We start from the raw sequence: 22,446 nt of genomic DNA on the forward strand, positions 1-22,446 counted from the left end.
TGCAAATGTCAGAATCAAACCCACCTTTCATTTTTATCATCATCATCATCATCATCACTCTCTAATCTTTGTATCTTATTGACATTCTGGAGACTTTGGCTTGACCTCCTTTATCCTGATTATTGAAGGCTTCTTCTTCCTATGCGAGTTGCTTTGTGGTTTCACTGGTTCTATTTTGAGAAGTGTGACCACCAGGGAAGCCCCCTGACACATCATGTTTATATTCTCATTAAGAGATAAATGACCCCTAAAGGAGCCTCCCCACCTGTATGACTGATATAAATTGAAGAGCTGTGGTCCGTGGAAGGAAAGGAAGAAAGAACGTAAGACAAAAATAGACATCAGGAATCAAAACAGACTTTCATTATCGTCCTTTTGTTGTTGTTGTCATTAAGGGTAACCTTAATGTTTCTTTTAGCTGGACTAAACCTGAGATGAAACCTGAGCTCATTCCAGGCTCCAGGCCCCTGACTTCCCTTTTCTTAGACTACTTTATTTCAAAATCTTGTCATTGTCATTTTTTTCTCTTACCAGTTTTACAACTCAGGAGTGTGTTCTCAAGGCCCTGGGAGGCATCACTTTCTTTCTTTCTCTTAAGGTGACTTATTAAGGCCATTTATTACTTAAATGTGCTAGCATACTCTATGACCAACCCCACCCAGATGAAAGGAAGAATGAGAACCTAAGACAAGCTATACACCTAGTGGAAAAGGAATCAGTGAAGGATAATAATTTGCCAGTCTATGTGACATGAGCTTTTCTACTGTGTATTATCTAATAAGGTATAACTTCCTTTGTTGCTGTTGCTGCTGTTTAGTCCCTAAGTCGTGTCCAACTCTTTGAGACCTCATGGGCTGTAGCCAGCCAGGCTCCTATGTCCATGGGATTTCCCAGGGAAGAATACTGGAGTGGCATCTGTTTACAGATGGTTTTTTTTTTTCAGTTTCCCTGGGTCTACATTTCTGCGTGCAGGCTTTCTCCAGCTGCAGCTAGCAAGGGCTACTCTCTAGTTGTGGTGCTCTGGCTTCTCATTGAGGTGGCTTCTCTTGTTTTGGGGCACTGGCCTTAGGCATGTGGGGTTCAGTAGTTGTGGTATTGGGTTTGGTAGTTATGGCCTGCAGGCTCTAGAGCGTAGGACTTGGGAGCTATCTCTTTGAATCTGAAGTATTAAAGGAGATAGTGCTGGCATCTCCCAGTCTCTGTAGGAGGGTAGGAGCCTATATTTGGCTCTCCAAGTAGCTCAGCTGGTAAAGAATCCGCCTGCAATGTGGGAGACCCAGGTTCGATCCTTGGGTTGGGAAGATCCTGTGGAGGAGGGCCTGGCAACTCAATCCAGTATTCTTGCCTGGAGAATCCCTGTGGACAGAGGAGCCTGGAGGGCTATAGTACATGGAGTCACAAAGAGTCAGACAGGACTGAGCAACTGAGCACAGCACAGCACAGGAGCCTGTAGTAGTCAGCTGGTTCTGCCACACAGAGGACCCCAGACTGGATGGCTTAAACAACAAACACAGGTTTTCCTACAGTTCTGGAGGTAGGAAGTCCAAAGATCATGGTGCTGGAGGGTTTGTATCTTCATAAGATCAATGTATCTTATTTTTTGATGCATTTCAAACTTGAAGACAATACAACATTTGCCTCAAACACTTCATCATGTATTTCAGTAACTAATGGTCTTGTCTGCCTTTGAATCTGTACTCTTGTTTCCCCATGTCACCTTGAACTTCCAATTTAATGACTATTGCTGCATTTTCTTTAGTGGACTATGTTAATTTTTTAGTTTTACTATTTAAAGTTGAAGGTTTAAAATATAGTTTCCCCAGATAGAAATTAAGATGCATCATTTTTATTTCTTGGCTGTGCCAGGAGGCATGTAAGATCTTGTTCCTTAACCAGGGATCAAACCCCTGCCCCTGACAATCGAAGCATGCAATCTTAACCACCCGACCACCAGGGAAGCCCCCTGACACATCATTTTTATATTCTCAGTAAGAGATAAATGACCACTAAAGGAGCCTCCCTAACCGCATGAATAGTATAAACTGAAGAGCTCTGGTCCATGGAAGGAAATGAAGAAAGAACATAAGACAAAAATAGACATCAGGAATCAAAGCAGACTTTCATTATCGTCCCTTTTTGTTGTTGTTGTTAGTGTTAGTCCTGTTCAGAACGATCATCTCCAATACATTTTTTAGGGGATATATCAACCAGGCTCCCCTCTAATTTTCAGAAAACGACAGGGACCTCAGCTCCAGAATTTAGCTAGAATGTAGGGGAAAAGTGCAAAAAGGCTAAGCAGGTATTGGCTAACCAAGATTAACTCTGAGCACCTGTGAGAGAACACCTGAGACAGCAGTTGGGGAAGACAAGAATGGAGTGGCAGTGTCTTTCACACAGGAGTCCCGAGCCTGCCCTGCCTGGCCTCTGATCTCAGAGCAAGGATCCAGACTGTTTATGTCTTGTCATCATCTCCAGCTCGGTTTTCGCCTCACATTCAAAGGTGGCTGTCTGTATTTCAGTTTTCTGGAAGAAGATTAAGAAAGGGTGAAAGGGCTTAGATTAGATATCTTTTTAAACGGTCCCTTGCCACACTTCCTTTTTCAAGCCTTTGATGGGAAACTAGTTCGATGGCTACCTGCAGGGAAATAGAGGGGTGGGGGTGTGTGTGTAGGAAACAAGATTTTAATCATGCAAGGTCCAGTGTCCCACCCCAAACCTGAGCTGTATTACCGAAAAGGAGTGGAAGTCAAATGGTGGGTGGACAACCAGCATTTATAGCAGTGCTTTGCTGTTTTCCAGAGCTGAGATCTAGTGTTTATTTCAGATCCAGACCTAAGAGTGGCAGGGCTGAGAGGTCAAACATCTTAGAAAAGAAAATGAGGGAAAACACTGGCTCCAATCTTTTTTCCTCGCATGGGAGGAACTGTAGAGTGAGAAGTTGGATTTCTGAGTGGCCTGGAGGGTGAAGGATGGAGGCAGCCTCTTAGCCCTGTGGCATGGATTGGAGCATGCTGTCATGGGGCTGTGTTCCTCTGCCCACAATGGATCCGATTACATGCCTGTAGCTTCCTTAGTGGTAGGAAGCTGGGTAAGAACTCACGGGGTGCCTAGGACACCAGAGGTTAGACTTTTCTAGGAGCAACTTTCACTTGGGGTAAAAATGGCCCCTGAAGGAGTCATTGAACCCTTTGATAATCAGATTATCATAAATCATTAACATCCACAGTTAATAGCAACATATCCACCACTGAATGGGTCTTCCCAGGTGGTGCTAATGGTAAAGAACCCACCACCAATGCGGAAGAGATGCCAGTTTGATCCCTGGGTGAGGTAGATCCCTTGGAGGAGGGCACGGCAACCCACTCCAGTATTCTTGCCTGGAGAATCCCATGGACAGAGGAGCCTGGTGGGCTGTGGTCCATAGGGTCGCAAAGAGTCAGACACGACTGAAATGACTCAACACGCATGCATACACATCCACCACTGAATATGAACTAATGCTAGTATATTGCTTCCAAGTGTACTGAGCTCTTTCTACTTTCATGCTCACGGTGTTTCTGTGTAGACACATGCCCCAGTGCCGGCCTCTGCAGTTTTGGAAGAAATGGTTGTGGACAGGGGTCAGGCTCCTGTGCTTCCCTACAGGAGGGGCAGGGTGAGCGAGTGGAGGGTAGCACATCATATACCTGCTCCTCCCCAGGCCTTGGACATCAGATCACGGCTTCTGAGGCCTGCAGACCTGGGCCAGGCACACACCACCACCTCCCCTGGATAGCAGGCCTTCAGGTTTGGCCTGGAACCACATCACTGGCTTTCCCGGGCCTTCAGCTTACAGACAGCCGATTGTGACCTCTCCGCCTTCTTAATCATGTAAACCAAGCCCTCAGAGTAGTTGTCCAGATCTATCTCTACCTCTACATATTCTCATGATTTTTGGTTCTCAGGAGAACCCAGAATAATACAGTCTTCTTCGCTTGGTCTCACTTCCAGGATGAGAAGGTCAGATGATGGAGCAGGAGTCAGCTGGGAATTCACCTTTCCCATCCTCACAGCAGCCTCCCTGGCCCAGACCTGATACTCTAAAGGACTCGCCTTGGATGAGAAGGAGAAGAGAGCAAGTCAGAACACTGCAGAAGCCCCAGGAGCCAGGTGTGATGGCCGTGGCCTTGGGTTGAGAGGTGCCGGGGCCATGGTTGGTGGTGCTGAAACGGAGATGCAAGAATGAAAGCCCTTGTCCAGACCCCAAGTCTGAAGAGATGCCACCTTCGCTCCTACTGCCTCAGGTCATCCTGTGGCGCAGGTGTTTCCTGCCCCTTGACTTTGTGCCAGGTGCATGGCCCTGGGATTGGAACAGAGAGAGGGTTTGGGCCCTGACCTCAAGGAGCTCAGAGGGGTAATGGGGGGAGCAGGGGTTACAAAATGACCACTCACTTCTGCTGTGACAAGGAGGAGGTGACACGAATGGGTACAGTGAAGTCTTCTCAGGAGCTGACATTTGAGGTGTTATGAAGAATTTAAATAAATAGGCCAGGTGAGATGAGAAAAAGGTTCTCAGAATGAGAAACAGTGATAAGTCAGTCTCTGGAAACAGAATGATGCCCTCGTATACACGATGAGCAAGAAAGAAATCCATAGTGAGTGGACCAAAGTTAGACACGGCGAGGAGGAGACGCAGGGCGTGGGAAGACAGAGGATGGATGGAGGAGCATCCCTGGGGTCGTTGTTCTCCCCAGACACAGTCACCATGGATGGATCACTTTCTCAATGCTTCCTCCTACCCCCCCGCAATACACAGAGGTGGGTAGGTCAGTCTCATTCTCAGAGAACTACCACTTCCTGCCCCTCTTGTCAGTTCCCTGTTATCTCTAGCATTGTCTTCCAGGTCACCACAACTTGCTCAATCCAGACCTTCCAGTCTCCCTTTGGAATCCTTGCGAGGAAACCAGTCACGTCTCTGTCAGTGTCCAGTGTCTCAGTCACTAGTCTGTCTCCAGGACGAACCACTGTTCAGTGTCCATCCTCTGAATCAAAGAGGAGGCACGTCTGTCTATGGAAGTCAGTCTGCCAGGATCCACCCATGTGTTCATCGTCTTCACACCAGCACGTCATCCTGCCCTGCAGGGCCAGAGGGTCTGACCCCACCATGGGAAAGAAAGAGCTCAGCCTCTGGGCCTGACGGAATCTTTGCCCCACCGGGGTCCACCTCCCCTGGGCCCAGCTAATCTGGACCTGTGCTCTTCAAGGCCTGCTCCTTCCACTGGACTAAAAGGGAAGGACAATATGCAACTTTATTTTATTTTTTTATCCAAATACAGTGAATCTAGCTAAGCCCCCAGTCTACTCCTCCTGCATTTGGACTTTCTCACTCACACCGGCTGTGTGTTTCCCCAGTGTGACGTCAGGCAACTGCTCCTTGAGCAAATACCCAATGTCTCTGAGTGTTTCGGTCTGTGATTTCGAGATATTCATGGTTTGTTTACTTCTTCTCCCAGGGGATGCATGAACGTGATGTTAGCATGACCACAGTCATAGGAGAGAAAAACCTCTCCATCCACCTGGCCTTGAACCTCACACCATGGCTGTCCAGGACTGGGCTGAGGATTAACGGTGAAATTATAGGAAAGAGAGTGAGCACGTGTGAAGGCAAAACACAGTGAGGGTGAGGTTGGGAGAAGAAGACCATAGGCCTCCTCCCCCAGTTCTGTGAGAGCAGAGTAAGGCTGCAGGGCTGGGCTGACAGAGCAGGATGGCCCCGCCTGCCCCCCGCAGCCCCCAAACACACCTCAGTTACTGGCTGAGGAAGAGGAGGAAGCCTTGATCAGGCCAAAAACCGCATGGCCCTGGATATGTCTATCTCCTCTCTGTTCAAAAGGTCCACACCTAGCATGAAACGACACAATTTTTTCCAGAGATGGGCCAGGCCAGCTCAGAAGGAGAGGCCTAAACACAGAGGACTGTGAGAATTTCTCCGAGTGTCCCGAGGAGAGATGGGGAGCTTTTGGGGGCTCCTCCTGAGGAAGCAGGATCACAGTGGCGGAGGATGAGCACAGAACCCAAAGCTGGAGAAGGGAGAGTTCACAATTAGGGGTCACAGGACTTAGCAAGGCTGGGAGATGCTGCTGATATCCCGCTAGGATGGGTCTTGGAAGCCTGGAGAAAGGCCTGGCCCACATGGCATGAAAGAGAAAATCCAGAACTTCCGAGGCAGGTGGTAGACGAGGGGATCAAAGGTTCAGAGAAGTGAATCTGCCAGCGCAGACCACCTAAGCCATCTCTCAGGTCCGAACCCTTGACCCACCCTTAACCTCACCCTATATAAGGGACCAGTCTGCCTCCCCCGACTGCCCCCAACCCAAGGGAATGAGCAAAGGAAGTTGTTGCTTGTGCTTGCTCCCTCACACTGCAGCACGTGTCCCAGTGAATCCTTGCCTGAATTTCTCATCTGGCCCCTTATCCACTTCTATTGATTAAGGAGGCTGAGAAGCCTGGTCACTAACATACTCCGTGGCAACCATGAAGGGCTATTGTTCCCTTTCTGGGAGAGTATCTGTGCATCTCTGTGGTCTCGGGGTGCCAAGCAGCCACAGAAACCTCAGCTCTGAGTCACCAGGTTTGGTAAGTCTGCCTTCCTGGCCCCTGGGGCCCTCAGTCAGGCATCGCGCTCCCCCTCCCCCTTGGTCCCTTTCCCTCCTCTATTATCTCTCCCCTTTTCCTCTCTCTGGCCTCTTCTATCTCTGTCCTCTCCTTCTGAGAGAGTGGCCCTCAGCAAGGACAGCATCACTCCTCTCGACTTAGGAGACAAAGCCCCTCTGGCTGTCAATGGCTCACCTTGATGGGAGAGACCCACTTCATACCCCGCAGGTCTTGATCCAGCAAGTTCTGCCTCACAGGAGATTTGTGAGAATGATAGAGGTTCAAACCTCTTATTAGGTAGTGGCCACAAGTCTGATCATACCAGTATTCTCACTTCTATTTTCCTGTTGCCAAGAGAAGCTCCGTGGCAGATTTCTATATGCTAGTTTACTCATGGGTGAGAATCCCACCTCTGGGCTGCAGTCCCACAGCTGATGTACAAGGGGCTGGTTTCTGGGCTTGATCACCCCAGTGGCCAGTGGACAGGGTGCTCTCTCCTTCACTGGCCCTTTCTGGAAGCCTGCAGGTTGGGGCCTGAAGAAATAGACACCCGCAGGGTACAGGGGTTGAAAAGGCAATGGCTCCCTTTCAGTTTTTCAGTCTTTTCTGTCTCTCCTCCCTTTTGCTCTCCCTTGGTCCTCATACCTACACTCCTGTCCCTTTACATCCAAGAGACTCCCTGTTGGGTCACCTTTTTCACCACCACTTGTTTGTTTTGTGTTCCCACCTCAGGCTTGAGGTTCCCACTGGTCCCCTTGCAGAAGGGCCAGTTGAGACATGAGTTGGGCTGGGCTGGACAAAGTGCCCCAGAGGCCACTTCCCAGTAAGACCCTCTCTTTGTTTCTTGTTTGTTAATTTTCTGTCATTGTTAGGTTCTCTCAGTCAGTGAATTCAAAAGCATCTTTGTTTTATGTACTTTTGTCTGTCCAATTGCTCCTGCAAAGCTCTGCTACAATTGTGGGCATGGGTTACTTGTTGTTCAGTCACTCAGGCATGTCTGACTCTTTGCGACCCCATGGACTGCAGCAAACCAGGCTTCCTTGTCCTTCACCATCTCCTGGAGCTTGCTCACATTCATGTCCATTGAGTCAGTGATGCCATCCAACCATCTCGCCCCCTGTCATCCCCTTCTCCTCCTGCCTTCAATCTTTCCCAGCATCTTTCCCAGGTCTTTTTCAATGAGTTGGCTCTTCACATCAGGTGGCCAAAGTATTGGAGCTTCAACTTCAGCATCAGTCTTTCCAATGAATATTCAGGACTGATTTCCTTTAGGATTGACTGGTTTGATTTCCTTGCTGTCCAAGGGACTCTCAAGAGTCTTCTCCAACACCACAGCTCAAAAGCATCAATTCTTCAGTGCTCAGCCTTATTTATGGTCCAACTCTCACATCCATACATGACTACTGAAAAAACCATAGCTTTGACTATAGGGACCTTTGTTGGGAACGTGATGTCTCTGCTTTTTAATATGCTGTCTAGGTTTGTCATAGCTTTTCTTCCAAGGAGCAAGCATCTTTTAATTTCATGGCTGCAGTCTCTGTTCACAATCATTTTGGAAGACTTGAAAAACAAAACAAACAAAAAAGGGAGCTTGCATTTTTCCCCTCCAAAAATGTAAGTCTTTCACCTGGGTTCTCAGGAACCATCTGGTCCATCTGTGGTCCCCCAGAGTGAGGGAAAAAAATTAGCATTTTTAAAACCAAAGCAGTAAAACAAGGAGATCTCTGGTTCTGTCTTTACATGGAAATGAATTTGTAATTGAGCTGGATTTAATTGGGTTAAGGGAGAGTAAGCACTATATAAATAAACTCTCAGAAATATCAATAAAGCTCACCAGAACACATTTCTGACACCAGGAAGGACCGAGAGTTGGAATGATTGGCCAGAGATAACCCAGAAACTAACTCCATCACCAAAGAACCTGAGACTACAAGCCATGAGGCAGAGCAGTTCTCCTGGGTTCCCTTACCCTGCTGCTCTCCGCCCTGTACCCCCTTCCCAAAAAAGCCTCTTGATTTGTCAGCATGTGTGTCTCATGGAACAATTCATTTCCCACTGTTAGACAAAAGCCCACTCTCTGACCCTGCAAGGAGTCCCCCTTTCTGTAACAGATGGCGACTCTGGTGGGATTTCGTCACTGCGACTGATGCCCTGACCATTCAGGTACTTAGGGACAAGCTTGTCCGCTGACTGACCCGACCCAGTGGCCCGAACAGGGATTTTCTTTTGTCCCTTGTCACCTCCGGACTCCGACAACTGGCCTGAGTGCCCCGATCTGTTAAGGAACAAGAGACTTAAGACTGATAAGGAACAAGGGGAGGAACAAGAGCCTACAGTTCTCGCTCAGTCGTGTTCGACTCTTTGCGACCCCATGGACTGCAAGACCAACACCAACTCCAGGAGTTTACTCAAACTCATGTCCATCAAGTCGGTGATGCCTTCCAACCATCTTATCCTCTGTCGTCCCCTTCTCCTACCGCCTTCAATCTTTCCCAGCATCAGGGTCTTTTGCAGTGAGTCAGTTCTTCGCATCGAGTGGTCAAAGTATTGGAGTTGCAGCTTCAGCAACAAGAACCTGGCGGTCTCCTATCACCGGCGCAAGTGGAGGCACCGCGTAAGCACGAGTGCAGACGAGTACAGACAGAAACCCCCGCCCCTGCGAGTGAGTGAGCTGGCATGAGAGCCCCGCCCAAGCCCCGTCAGCCGAGGGGCGGGCCAGGCACTCTGCGCATGAGCGGAGGTCCAGACAGTATTGTGGGCTCACGGGAGAGGATCGCCCATTCTGACTTGGCAGCCTCGCACTCCTGCAAATTTGAGATCCAGGTGGCAAAGGGAGAGATGGGTGGCTCCAAGACCAGTCTTCGCTTCCTCGTTTTGCTTCTAGTTTTCTTCTTCAGCGGGACGTCCAGCGGTGAGTTCGGGGATGACCCTGCGCGGGGCGTGGCGGGGGTACGCGAGGAGGTTGGATGGGTTATGACCCGAAAAGGAGATGGGGGTGGTGTCCGCGGGGGTTCGCGAAACTTCTTGCAGGGTAGCGCCGCCGCCCCCACCTCTTTCCCTTCCCTCGGCCCGTTTGGTCCTCGGAGGCTCCTCCTGGCTTCTTGCCGGCTCTCCGGGTCAGAACAGGGGTGACCTGGGTGAAGTAGTAATGCCAGGAATTTGGGAGGTGACGATGGGAGAAGAGGGGGCCGAGACGCGGCAGGAAATAGGGTTGAAACCCCCAAGGGTCCAGACTGCCCCTGGGAAGTGGGAGCCCTGAAGCCGGGCGGTTTGGCACCAGTCGGCCATCCCGCGTAGAAGAGACCCAGACCCGCCCCGAAAAGCACACCCTCCCGCCCCGACCTGTGCCAAAGAGACCCTTCTGGTCCCTACATCTCCGGCCCTTGAAGGACCAGCGCCCTTTCCTGGCCGTAAGTTATAAACGCAGAGCGGACCCGGGTGCCCAGGAGGCGGCGGCGGCTCGCTTCCTGCTGAAAGGTTCTTGCCTTGCTCTTTTTGAGCCGCAGCTGCTGGCTTAACCCCAGGCTCCCGGGCCCCGGGGCGCGGCTCCACCCGGATCTCTCCCGGTGCGAACCTCTTCCTGAGCGGGGAACCGGTGCGCCGGCTCAGTGGTCTAGATGCAGATTTTTTTGTGTTAGAGAAGTGACCTTATTAGGCACTACGTCTATCCTTTAACCTGTTAGTACCCAGCGAAACAGATGTCCTGCCTTTCACTTGGCTTGCAGAGTCCAAGTTGAATATAAGCAGGTTTCCAAGTAGACAATTTCGTAGACCTGCCCCAGGTCAACATTTCTGCTTGGTGGGGGTGGGGGGTGCGGGATGCACGGGGTAGGGGGATTTCCACGCACTATATCGGCTGTAGCTTTCCTTTTCTGCAAAGTAGATGATGAGGTTATGATACTAAATGCAGCTCAACTTGACAGTAAATTCTTCAAAAACTTCCCTTCTTCAAAAATGTGAAAGGAAGGAAAATGTGCTACAAAAAAGTTGAAATAAAAACTTCGGTCTTGGACAAAGCCACTAGCAGAACTATCTATGATCCTGTTCATGCAACTCCAGCTACTTCTACCCGTGTGTTTTATATCAGCACAGGGGTTTGCTGTGCAGTTATATTTCTTGTAGTAATAATATTAGCTATTTTGCACCTTCATCAGTTCAGTTCAGTTCAGTCGCTCAGTCGTGTCCGACTCTTTGCGACCCCATGAATCGCAGCACGCCAGGCCTCCCTGTCCATCACCAACTCCCGGAGTTTACCCAAACCCATGTCCATCGAATCAGTGATGCCATCCAATCATCTCATCCTCTGTCGTCCCCTTCTCCTCCTGCCCCCAATCCTACCCAGCATTAGGGTCTTTTCCAATGAGTCAGCTCTTCTCATGAGGTGGCCAAAGTATTGGAGTTTCAGCTTCAAAATCAGGCCTTCCAACGAACACCCAGGGTTGATCTCCTTTAGGATGGATTGATTGGATCTCCTTGCAGTCCAAGGGACTCTCAAGAGTCTCCTCCAACACCACGGTTGAAAAGCATCAATTCTTCGGCGCTCAGCTTTCTTCACCGTCCAACTCTCACATCCATACATGACCACTGGAAAAACCATAGCCTTGACTAGACGGACTTTTGTTGGCAAAGTAATGTCTCTGCGTTAAAATATGCTATCTAGGTCAGCCATAACCTTCCTTCCAAGGAGTAAGCGTCTTTTAATTTCATGGCTGCAATCACCATCAGCAGTGATTTTGGATCCCCCAAAAATAAAGTCTGACACTGTTTCCACTGTTTCCCCATCTATTTCCCATGAAGTGATGGGACCAGATGCCATGATCTTAGTTTTCTGAATGTTGAGCTTTAAGCCAACTTTTTCACACTCCTCTTTCACTTTCATCAAGAGGCTCTTTAGCTCTTTTTCACTTTGTGCCATAAGGGTGGTGTCATCTGCATATCTGAGGTTATTGATATTTTTCCCATCAATCTTGATTCCAGCTTGGGTCTCTTCCAGCCCAGCGTTTCTCATGATGTCATCTGCATATAAGTTAAATAAGCAGGGTGACAACATACAGCCTTGACATACTCCTTTTCCTATTTGGAACCAGTCTGTTGTTCCATGTCCAGTTCTAACTGTTGCTTCCTGACCTGCATAAAGGTTTCTCAAGAGACAGGTCAGATGGTCTGGTATTCCCATCTCTTTCAGAATTTTCCACAGTTTATTGTGATCCACACAGTCAAAGGCTTTGGCATAGTCAATAAACCAGAAATAGATGTTTTTCTGGAACTCTTTTGCTTTTTCGATGATCCAGCGGATGTTGGCAATTTGATCTCTGTTTCCTCTGCCTTTTCTAAAACCAGCTTGAACATCCGGAAGTTCACGGTTCACATATTGCTGAAGCCTGGCTTGGAGAATTTTGAGCATTATTTTACTAGCATGTGAGATGAGTGCAATTGTGCAGTAGTTGGAGCATTCTTTGGCATTGCCTTTCTTTGAGATTGGAACGAAAACTGACCTTTTCCAGTCCTCAGCCACAGCTGAGTTTTCCAGATTTGCTGGCATATCGACTGCAGCACTTTCACAGCATCATCTTTGAGGATTTGAAATAGCTCAACTGGAATTCCATCACCTCCACTAGCTTTGTTCGTAGTGATGCTTTCTAAGGCCCACTTGACTTCACATTCCAGGATATCTGGCTCTAGGTGAGTGATCACACCATTGTGATTATCTGGGTCATGAAGATCTTTTTTGTACAGTTCTTCTGTGTATTCTTACCACCTTTTCTTAATATCTTCTGCTTCTGTTAGGTCCATACCATCTCTGTCCTTTATCGAGCCCATCTTTGCATGAAATGTTCCCTTGGTATCTCTAATTTTCTTGAAGAGATCTCTAGTCTTTCCCAATCTGTTGTTTTCCTCTATTTCTTTGCATTGATCACCGAGGAAGGCTTTCTTATCCCTCCTTGCTATTCTTTGGAACTCTGCATTCAGATGGGGATATCTTTCCTTTTCTCCTTTGCTTTTCGCTTCTCTTCTTTTCCCAGCTATTTGTAAGGCCTCCTCAGACAGCCATTTTGCTTTTTTGCATTTCTTTTCCATGGGGATGGTCTTGATACCTGTATTCCGTAGGATTATATAACAGTAATGTATCCTGCGTGAGGACAGTCTCTGGATTAAACCTTCTGGCTAATCCTGTTATCTTAGAGTATATAACTCCACTGCTAACACTAGCAGCTGGGTATCCTTTCTGCCCCCTTCTGATGCCTATGTCAGAAGCTTTCTCTATTTATACTTTCTATTTATATTTAAAGCTTTCTCCTTTATACTTCAATAAAACTTTATTACACAAAAGCTCTGAGCGATCAAGCCTCGTCTCTGGCCCCGGGTTGAATTCTTTTCCTCCGGAGGCCAAGAATCCCGACGTCTTTACGTGGTTCAGCAACAAAACTTTCAGAGAAGCTGAAACACCTTTCGACATCCCTTACATGCGGAATCCAAAAAGTCGTGATACAAGTGCTCTTACTTACAAACCAGAAAGACTCACAGTCTTAGAGAATGAATTTATGGTTGCCAGGGGCAAAGGACGGGGGGAAGGGATTGTTAGGGAGTCTGGGGTCAACATGCATACACTGATTTATTTAAAATGGATAACCAACAAGGACCTACTGTATAGCACATAGAACTCTGCTCAATGTTATGTAGCAGTCTGGGTGGGGATAGGAGGGGCATTGGGGAAGAATAGATGCATGTGTGAAAGTGAAAGGGAAAGAAAGTTACACAATCATGTCCGACTCTTTGGGATCCCAAGGACTGTAACCTGTCAGCTCCTCTGTTCATGGAAATCTTCAGGCAAGGGAGTGCTGGAGTGGGTTGCCATTTTCTTCTCCAGGGGATCTTCCTGACCCAGGGATCGAACCCATGTCTCCTGTGTCTCCTGCGTTGGCAGGCCGATTCTTTACCACCAGCACCACCTGGGAAGCCTTTATAGTGATCCTGAAATCAACATCTCTATATTGCAAAAAAGTTAAGTATTTCATGCCTGTTTTCTAATCCAGGAGAAAAGTCGTGGTATTTCACCATTCCTCCACATGATGGGATTAAATAAAACCAATGATAATGCTTTATTTCTTGTGGAAACAGAGAATTTAAGGATCACTCCTAAAGTAACATGCAGTCCAGCTGTGAAGTGATCCTTAAATTCTTTGAATTTTTAAATGTATATTTCACCATATCCCAACAGTAGGTCATATGTTTACCCTACTACGCAACCATCCCGATGTTAGTTCTAGGCTGGAAAACCTGGACTAAAAGCCATGTAGATACAGGCTGCCCTCAGGGAGATTGTAGGCTGGGTTCCAGACCAGAGCAATAAAGTGAATTTCACAATGAGGGGAATCACACAAATTTTTCATTTCCACTGCATATAATGTTATATTGACGTGGAAGTCTGTTAAGTGTGCAGTACCTTTATGTCTAAATAAATAATGTACAGGCCTTAATATACAACACTTTGTGTCTAAAATAAAATATGTTGAGCATCATCTGAGCCTCCAGGGAGTCACCATCTTTTTGCTGGTGGAGGGTCTTGTTTCAATGTATATGGCTGCTGACTGATCAGGGTGGTGGTTGCTGAAGGTTGGGGTGGGTAGTGCAATTTCTGAAAATAAGACAACAATGAACTTTGCCACATTGTTTGACTCTACCTTTCACAGAAGATTTCTCTTAGCATGCAATGCTCTTTGACAGCGTTTTACCCACACTAGAACTTTTTTCAAAATTAGACTTAATCCTCTCCAACCCTCCTGCTGCCTTTTCAACTAAATTTATTCTAAACTTATAATATTCTAAGTCCCTTGTTGTCATTTCAACAATCTTCACAGAATCTTCACCAGGAGTAGATTCCATATTAAGAAACCACTTTCTTTGCTCATACATTAGAGTCACCTCTCATTTATTCCAATTTTATCATGAGATTGTAACAATCAATCCCATCTTCACATTAGGCTCCACTTCTCATTCTAGCTCTCTTGCTATTTCCACCACATCTGTAATTACTTCTTCCAGTGAACTCTTGAACCCCTCAAAGACATCTCAGAAGGTTAAAATCAACTTCTTCAAATTCCTATTAATGTTGTTATTTCAACCTCTCCTCATGAATCACAAATGTTTTGGGTGGAACTTATCATCGTGAATTCACTCTAGAAAGTTTTCAATTGACTTTGCCCAGACCCATCAGAGGAATCACTATTTGTGGCAGCTATAGCCTTCCAGAAACTATTTCCTAAATACCAGGACTTGAACATCGTGACTACCCCTTGATCTGTGGGCCGCAGAACGGATTCTGTGTTAGCAGGTGTGAAAACAACATGAATCTCATTGTACTTCTCCATCAGGGCCCTTGGGTGCTTTCTCAATGAGCAGTGATATCTTGAAAGGAATCTTTTTTTGTGAGCAGTAGGTCTCAACATTGGATTTAATGTTTTTGGTAATCAGTGTTGTAAAGAGATATGCTGTCATCTAGACTTTGTTGTTCCATTTGCAGAGCACAGGCAAAGTAGATTTAGCATAATTCTGAAAGTCCCTAGGATTTTCAGAAGGTAAGTGAGGCTTGGCTTCAACTTCAAGTCACCAGCTGCATTAGCCCCGAACAAGAGGGTCAGCCTATCCTTTGAATCTTTGAAGCCAGGCACTGACTTCTCCTTGCTAGCTATGCAAGTCCTCGGGGGCATCTTCTTCCAATAGAACACTGTTTTCTCTACACTGGAAAGCTCTAATTTAGGACAGCTGTCTTCAGAGATTATTTTATTAGATCTTCTGGATGACTTGCTGCAGCTTCTGCATCAACTCTCAACGTTCCACTCTGCGCTCTATGTTAGGAAGGTGGCTTCTTTCCTTAAACCTCATGAACCAATCTCTACTGGCTTTCAACTTTTTTTCTGCGCTTCCTCACCTCTTTCAGCCTTCATAGAATTGAAGAGAGCTAGGGCCTTGCTCTAGATTAGGCTTTGGCCTAAAGCAGTGTTGTGATCTTTCGTCCAGTCCACTGAAAGATTCTCCGTATCAGCAGTAAGGCTGTTTTGCTATCTTCTCATTCGTGAGTTCACTGGAGGAGCACTTTTGATTTCCTTTAAGAACTTTTCCTTCGTGTTCACAACTTGACTAACTATTTGGGGCAAGAGGCCTAGTTTCTGGCCCATCTTGGCTTTGACATGCCTTCTTCAAAAGCTTCACCATTTCTGTCTTTGGATTTAAAGTGAGAGAAGCGTGATTCTTCCTGTCAATGGGACATGTAGAGGTAAGGTTATTAATTGTTATTAATTGGCCTAAGTTTGATATTGTTGTGTCTCAGGGACTCAGGAGTCTCAGGAGAGAGATGGACGGGTCAATGGAGCAGTCAGGACACACACACATATCAGATGGCAATGTGCACATGGTTCCTGGCACCCCAAAACAATTACAATACTAACATGAAAGATCATTGATCGCACAAAGGCAAAATCAAGATGGCCAAGTAGGAAGCCCTGAGCTCCGCTCTCCCACGAACACACCAAAACTACAACCACATACACAACAGCTCTCTTTCTGAGAAAATGACCTGAAACCGGCAGAACATCCCCTCTACAAACAACATAGAGAAGGAACCACACTGAGAAGAGCAGGAGCAGAAAAGAAGGGATCTAGTTGGGACCCTTTGGCCAGGTACTCTGAAATGGAGGAGTCATCACAAACTGGGGCATTCTGCCTAAGGAGCAGGAGGTTTGTGCCCTATATCAGGCACCCCAGCGCTTGTGCAGCACTGGGAGAAGCAGCCCCACGCCCACTCCTGTTTTGGAAATGAAGAGGGTTTATGATCTGGAGCACTGGAGGACTGTGGGAAATGGAGACTCCACTCTTAGAGACCATGGGCACAGAATTACTTGCCCACTCCCTGTCCCAGCAGAGTCAGCAAAGTGTCTGGTGCTCTGGTCAACATTTGAAGACCATGCCTTGCATCAGCCAGCAGCGCTCCAGACAGGAGACTCCCAACAACCATCCCTCCCCCCAACATGTGCACACACACACACACGCACGCACATGGAGGACCCAAAGCTTGGCTCTAGATGATCTCTCAGCTCTGCTCCACCTCCACGTGACCCCAGCCCAGGCTAAGACAATCACTGCAGGTCCTTGGGATCCTGATGAGTTGTGTGACTGCGTTGCCACACGCAGGCTTATCTGGTAGAAGCCCTGACTCACACCCAGTCCAGCACCATGCTCTACCTTGGGGCACCCAGCTGCTACCCACGGAGAGCAGCAAACTCTGAATCAACAAGTGCAAAGGAGATAAGAATGTTCTCAACTGACTCACTAGTCTCTGTGTGGGAGGGACCTGTGCTGGGGGGCTGGTTGGAAGACAAGAGACCCACAAGGGTGGGCAGGACTCAGGGTTGTGTGGGATAAGAGCTTGGTGGGGCCAGGTGACCTGTGTGGGGATAGACTCCCTTATGAAGGGCTGGGTGTGGGAGCCCAGGTTGAATCCCCCGGAGGAGGCAACCTGGAAGCCCCTGATAGACTCAGACCACAGGGAGGAAGGACTGGGAGAACAGGAGGAAGTCAGAAGGCTGCCGTCAGAGATGGGCCAGGTCGGCCCGGCATGAGGATCATGGGCCCCGGGGACCTGGGCAACCAGACTCACCCCAGGCATGCCCCTGAACCCCGGCCTCACACCAGATCCCCAGGCTTGAGATTAGAGGTGGAGGGCTGGGGAGGTTGGAATTAACACCTGAAGCAGTTTCACGGATGTGGACTATAGATACCTCCAGAAACGGGAATCTGGACGCAATTCAGACTGTGCTAGGTTCTTCATCTCGCCATGCCTCAATTTACACATTTGTAAATGGAAATGCTACCTAAGGGAAGGAATAGAGGCTAAATATTCATTTAGGACCTCCAGAAACGGGAATCTGGACGCAATTCAGACTGTGCTAGGTTCTTCATCTCGCCATGCCTCAATTTACACATTTGTAAATGGAAATGCTACCTAAGGGAAGGAATAGAGGCTAAATATTCATTTAGGACCTGAGGAGATCATGCAGGTAATCCTAATTTGTATATGCTGAGGACTCACCAACCCCTGTCTCAGGAGTTGTTGTTTTGTCACTAAGTCTTATCTCTGTGATCCTGTGGACTGTAGCCCGCTAGCCTCCTCTGTCCATGGGATTTCCTCAGGCAAGAATATTGGAGTGGGTTGCCATTTCCTCCTCCAGGGGATCTTCCCCATCCAGGGATGGAACAGACATCTCCCACATTGACAGGCGGATTCTTCACCGCTGAGCCACCTGGGAAGCCCCATTATCAGGTGTTAGTGCCACTAAAAAAACACAAGGAACATGGGGATCCAGAGAAGGGGATGGATAGAAGAAAGGTGAGGGAGAGATAATTGAAATTTTGAGGAACAACAGTCCCACAGAGGGTGTGGGGAGCCTGGGGGGAGCCACCAGGAGAGACTCCAGTGGGAGGACTCTGGGGACTCATTCCCTTCTGGCCAACCAGGCTCCTACTCACGGCTGGGTCACCCCAGGACTCCAGGTGGCAAGGGCTGCTGGCTCCAACTTCAGTCTTGCCATCCTGGTCCTGCTTCTGCTGCCCAACTGTGTCCACGATGCGCAGGGTGGTGAGCTCCTGGTGAACCTGCTGGCAGAAGGCGGGGATGATGCATTATAACCAGAGAGCAGGACCTAAGCTGGCCTTGGGTAGAGAGCCTATGGGCGCGGTGTTGCCTCTGCCTCCTCCCTCAATCCCTAGGTGAGCTCCTTTCCTTGTTGGCAGCTGCTGGGCTGGTTGGCCACTTTCAGGCCAGCAAAAGGGCAAGTTGGTTGAAAAAGTAATGCTCAGACAATGGGAGGTGGGGAGGCGAGAGGACAAGGAGAGAGCACGGCAGGAAACACTGCTATCCCTAAGCTCCCAGCCCCTTACTCATCCTTCCAGGAGTGGGGGTCCCCGTGGCAGGGCTGGGACAGGCGACTTCCTGTGAGGAGGAACCCAGACACCCTCTGAAAAGCACACACCACTGATCTCATTGGTTCACACAAACCCTTCTCCTCCACACGACCCCCTGCTCTTGAACTCCCAGGCCACTTTACCAGGCATACACCGTTTGAGCCGCCCTAGGCTCTCACTTCCCCAGATATATCCCCTTAGTGGTCAGAGCTCTTCCCCTGCAGCTCACTAAGTTCATTCCACATCTTGGCATCCCGAGAAGCCCAGGGCCTCCAGTACCTTCCCACCTGTGAAGGGACCCAAATCACACTCTCAACTGGCATCTTATCCCCTTGCGTGAGGACTCACCCCAACAAAATCCACTCAGCCTGGTCCCCAAGAGGGACGGGAGCCCAGTCCCCCAAAGTGTGACATGGGACCTGAGGGTGAGAAGGGGCACCCCCACTTCTACTCTTTGGTCCCACATTCATATCGTCCACAGACTGTGGAGATGGCAGCCTATAATGGTTATTGATTAAAGCAGGATTTGGGGAAATCTTCTATGGAAGACAATAAATCTCTTCAGGCCATTTGGCATCTGTCTCTGTGAAACTCCAGGTTCGTGGTGCGACAACAGGCAAAGATAACGTGAAAAACCAAAGGAAACCTTTGACCCCTGCGCTGGTTTGCGAACCCCAGCACCAGGGGACTCATCATTATCCAGGGGCTGCCTCGGCTGCCTGTTTGTGAATCACCACCCTGCCCGGTCCTGCCTTGTAGCCTCTGGAGGTGGGAATGTGATAGGAGGGTGGGTCCTGCAGTTACAGGCTAACGCCCCCTGCTCTGCTGTAGAGTGGCTTCCTCGGTCCGAGGGGCCACAGGGGACACTGTGTGAAGCCACAGAGGTGAGCAGAGGACAGGGGAGGCACAACAATCCTGGTGTCAGGTCTTGGTCCCCTGCTGGTCATCTTATTTGTTCCCTGAGGCCCTGCTTATGCCAAACCACACAACCACTTCTATCCTATGATAGCTGGCCTCTCAGGAACGATTACCGAGTGGATGAGCCTAGTTCATCAAGACCGGTGGTCCCTTCTCTACCAGACTCAGGACCATATCAGTTCAGTTCAGTTCAGTCGCTCAGTCGTGTCCGACTCTTTGCGACCCCATGAATTGCAGCACACCAGGCCTCCCTGACCATCACCAACTCCCGGAGTTTACCCAAACCCATGTCCATCGAGTTAGTGATGCCATGCAACCATCTCATCCTCTGTCGTCCCTTTCTCCTCCTGCCCCCAATCCTTCCCAGCATTAGGGTCTTTTCCCATATCAGTAGCCATGTTTAAACGATAGGCTTTCCCCACTACAAGTGCCGTGGCCATGCCTCTGACACTATGGGGCTGGGTTGTAATGCTCTGATTAGGATGTCACAAGCTGTCCTTGGGGGAGGGCATGTCAACCCAAACTGGTATTCTTGCCCGGAGAATCCCATGGACAGAGGTACCTCGTGGGCTACAGTCCATAGGGTCGCAAAGAGTCAGACATGACTGAAGTGACTTAGCAGGCAGGAAGGTTACCCCTGGCACGATTTTCCCCGCTGATGGACTTCTGTCTCATGGATGCTGCAGGGTTCTAGGGTCCTAGTGGCAGTTCCCGCCACACTCATTCCTTCACGTCCTTTCCATGAACACCTTCCACAGCTGAGCTGAGCAGTTGCAGAGGCTTCTGGTCTGCAAATTCTGAAATATTTAGTGTCCAGCCATCAATAGAAATGCTTTAGGCCAGGCAGATATAAAAAGGAGATGTGAAGGGATCACAGCCCTGCATGCTTTCAGGCTATGATTGTCACTAATCTCTGTCCTTTTACCCAGAAAAAGGTGGTCTTGCAACATTCTATTTGTAGCAAAGGGAAGACAATATGAGAATGTACTCATACTTTTCAACTATGGCAGCCTTCACCCCATTCTTAACTACAGAGACTTTTCCATCACTGGTTCAAATCCGGAGAATGTGAAATAACCACTGTGTAGGTCTTACATATCGTGATACCCCTGTAAGCAGGATGCACGACGGTTATGTATTCAATACCCTGCATCTCATGCATCACATTAATAACAGCGGGGCTGTGATGACGCTTCAGATCCCTGGACATGATGTGAGTCACACATTGGGTCCATATGAACGTGGGGGTGGCTTCTGCTTCCCAGTGTGCACTTACCTGAGTCAATGGCCATGTGGCTTCCACGGATGGGGAAGGCCGGAGGACTGCTGTACTGCGCTTGCCATGGTGATAAGAGGGCCCTCCTGCTGGAAACTGGCACTCTCTTTATAATGGATTATCAGTTCTGATAACTGGCTCAGTTCTAGAAACTGGGCAAAGTATCCAGACAAGCTGTTGCAATGGCTGTTTTCAGCGCCCTGATCATCCAGCTTGTGTTTTACTTTCTTTTCATTTCTTGGGGTTTTTGTTTTTTGGTCGGCTGCCTGGCTTTTGGGATCTTAGTTCCCTGACCAGTGATTAAACCCAGGCACCTGGCAGTGAAAGCCGGGAGTCCTAACCAGTGGACCACCAGGGAATCCCTTTGTTTCATTCCTTTCAATCTTGCAGTTTGTATCTAGGTTGGCCGCCCATCCAGGTTGTTTGCCTCTAGGATCGCCCTGTGCTATGAACCAGCATCATACTCTCTGCAGTCAGGACCTGGCTGGCCTTCCCATCTCTCTACTCATATCAACCATTGCACCTGCTTTATTCCTGACACAGTGCACCCCCACCTGGAATCTGCATATGTTCAATCCCTGTTTCTGCTGGAAGTCCACTGGAGACACCATCTCTGAGCAGCATTCCTGACCTTCAGGATAAATCCTCCTGTGTTACCGACCAGGGTTCTTGGACTTGATCAATAGAAGCTGGTAAAAGGCCAGACACAAATTCAGGGGGAAAAAGCTTTATTTGGATGCATGAGGGAGCAAACACAAGTAACATGTTCACTTGCTGGCTCCAGAGGGTGGGGTCCCACATATGAGATGAGGGTGGGGGAAGGTCCTGGGTTCAGACCAGAGGGGTGACCTGGGTGGTTTGTTCCCCCTTGGTGGTGCTGTGTGCAGGGATCATGACCCAGCACCTGCTTTTGCTCCTGGCTGCTCTGAAATCACCTTGGGTTTTTGGTCGTTTTGTGTCTTGTTGTTGATTATTTGCCCCAACTGCACATGCATGCAATTATTTTTAGCCCCTTATACTTTCTTTGTATTTTGATGCTTGATGTGACTTTTGTCCAGGTACACTCACTGCACAAACTGTCCCAGCCTGGCTCATTACCCACCGGGGGTTCTACACCCTTATTCTTAACAGTTAAGGGGCCCAAGCATTCTTCTATCAAAACTTCTCCCTGCTGGACAGGGATCACTGAACTGAGCCTCCCCTCAAGGTGCAGAAGTCCCTCACAAGGACCTACATGGGTCTGGGCCACCCTCCACCGGAACGGGCTATATTCCTTGAGCCACCATGAGTGTTATTTCAAACTGGTAGATCCTACAGACACAAAGTCAATCAAAAGGTTAGATAAACAGAGACTAGAAAGGAAAGAACAACAATAGCCATTAAAAGGCCTAGAGAGGGAAGGAACCAGGTCAGCTTTGGGAGGACTTTCTTTCTTTTTAAACTCTTGGCAGAGGCGAGATCTCCCAGGACAAACTTGTGAAGCCCCTCTACCTGGATATTTAAGACGCATATTTACACCCTAATATAAGGTGTAGTAATATAAGGTGTATATTTCCTTAATATTGATCTCAGAGAGATAGCAGTCAGCGGTGCTAAAGAGGGATCTTAGTTTCCTCCCCAGGAATTGAACCTGGGTAGCTTGGTGTAAAATGAGGAATTCT

At 48.4% G+C, this 22,446-nt stretch overlaps 1 protein-coding gene and 1 long non-coding RNA gene across 2 annotated transcripts in view; one reads left to right on the plus strand and one right to left on the minus strand.

Moving 5' to 3' along the window:
- Window positions 1-5,007: 5,007 nt before the first annotated feature.
- On the minus strand, window positions 5,008-8,288 carry LOC145521937 (UL16-binding protein 6-like). Its single transcript, XM_081530889.1, has 3 exons — window positions 8,261-8,288; window positions 5,481-5,701; window positions 5,008-5,166 (listed from the first exon to the last, which is right to left on the minus strand). The coding sequence occupies exons 1-3, from the start codon at window positions 8,286-8,288 to the stop codon at window positions 5,008-5,010; spliced, it is 408 nt and encodes a 135-aa protein (XP_081387015.1).
- Window positions 8,289-9,377: 1,089 nt separating this feature from the next.
- The window catches only part of LOC145521437 (uncharacterized), a 57,171-nt gene continuing 44,102 nt past the window's right edge, over window positions 9,378-22,446 (plus strand). Inside the window, exon 1 of the long non-coding RNA XR_014065386.1 lies at window positions 9,378-9,544. This is a non-coding gene — a long non-coding RNA (uncharacterized LOC145521437). The remainder of the gene's footprint in view (window positions 9,545-22,446) is intronic.

Source organism: Giraffa tippelskirchi, chromosome 9 (assembly GCF_054371585.1).
Source record: "Giraffa tippelskirchi isolate mGirTip1 chromosome 9, T2T-mGirTip1v1.2.pri, whole genome shotgun sequence".
NCBI lineage: Eukaryota > Metazoa > Chordata > Mammalia > Artiodactyla > Giraffidae > Giraffa > Giraffa tippelskirchi.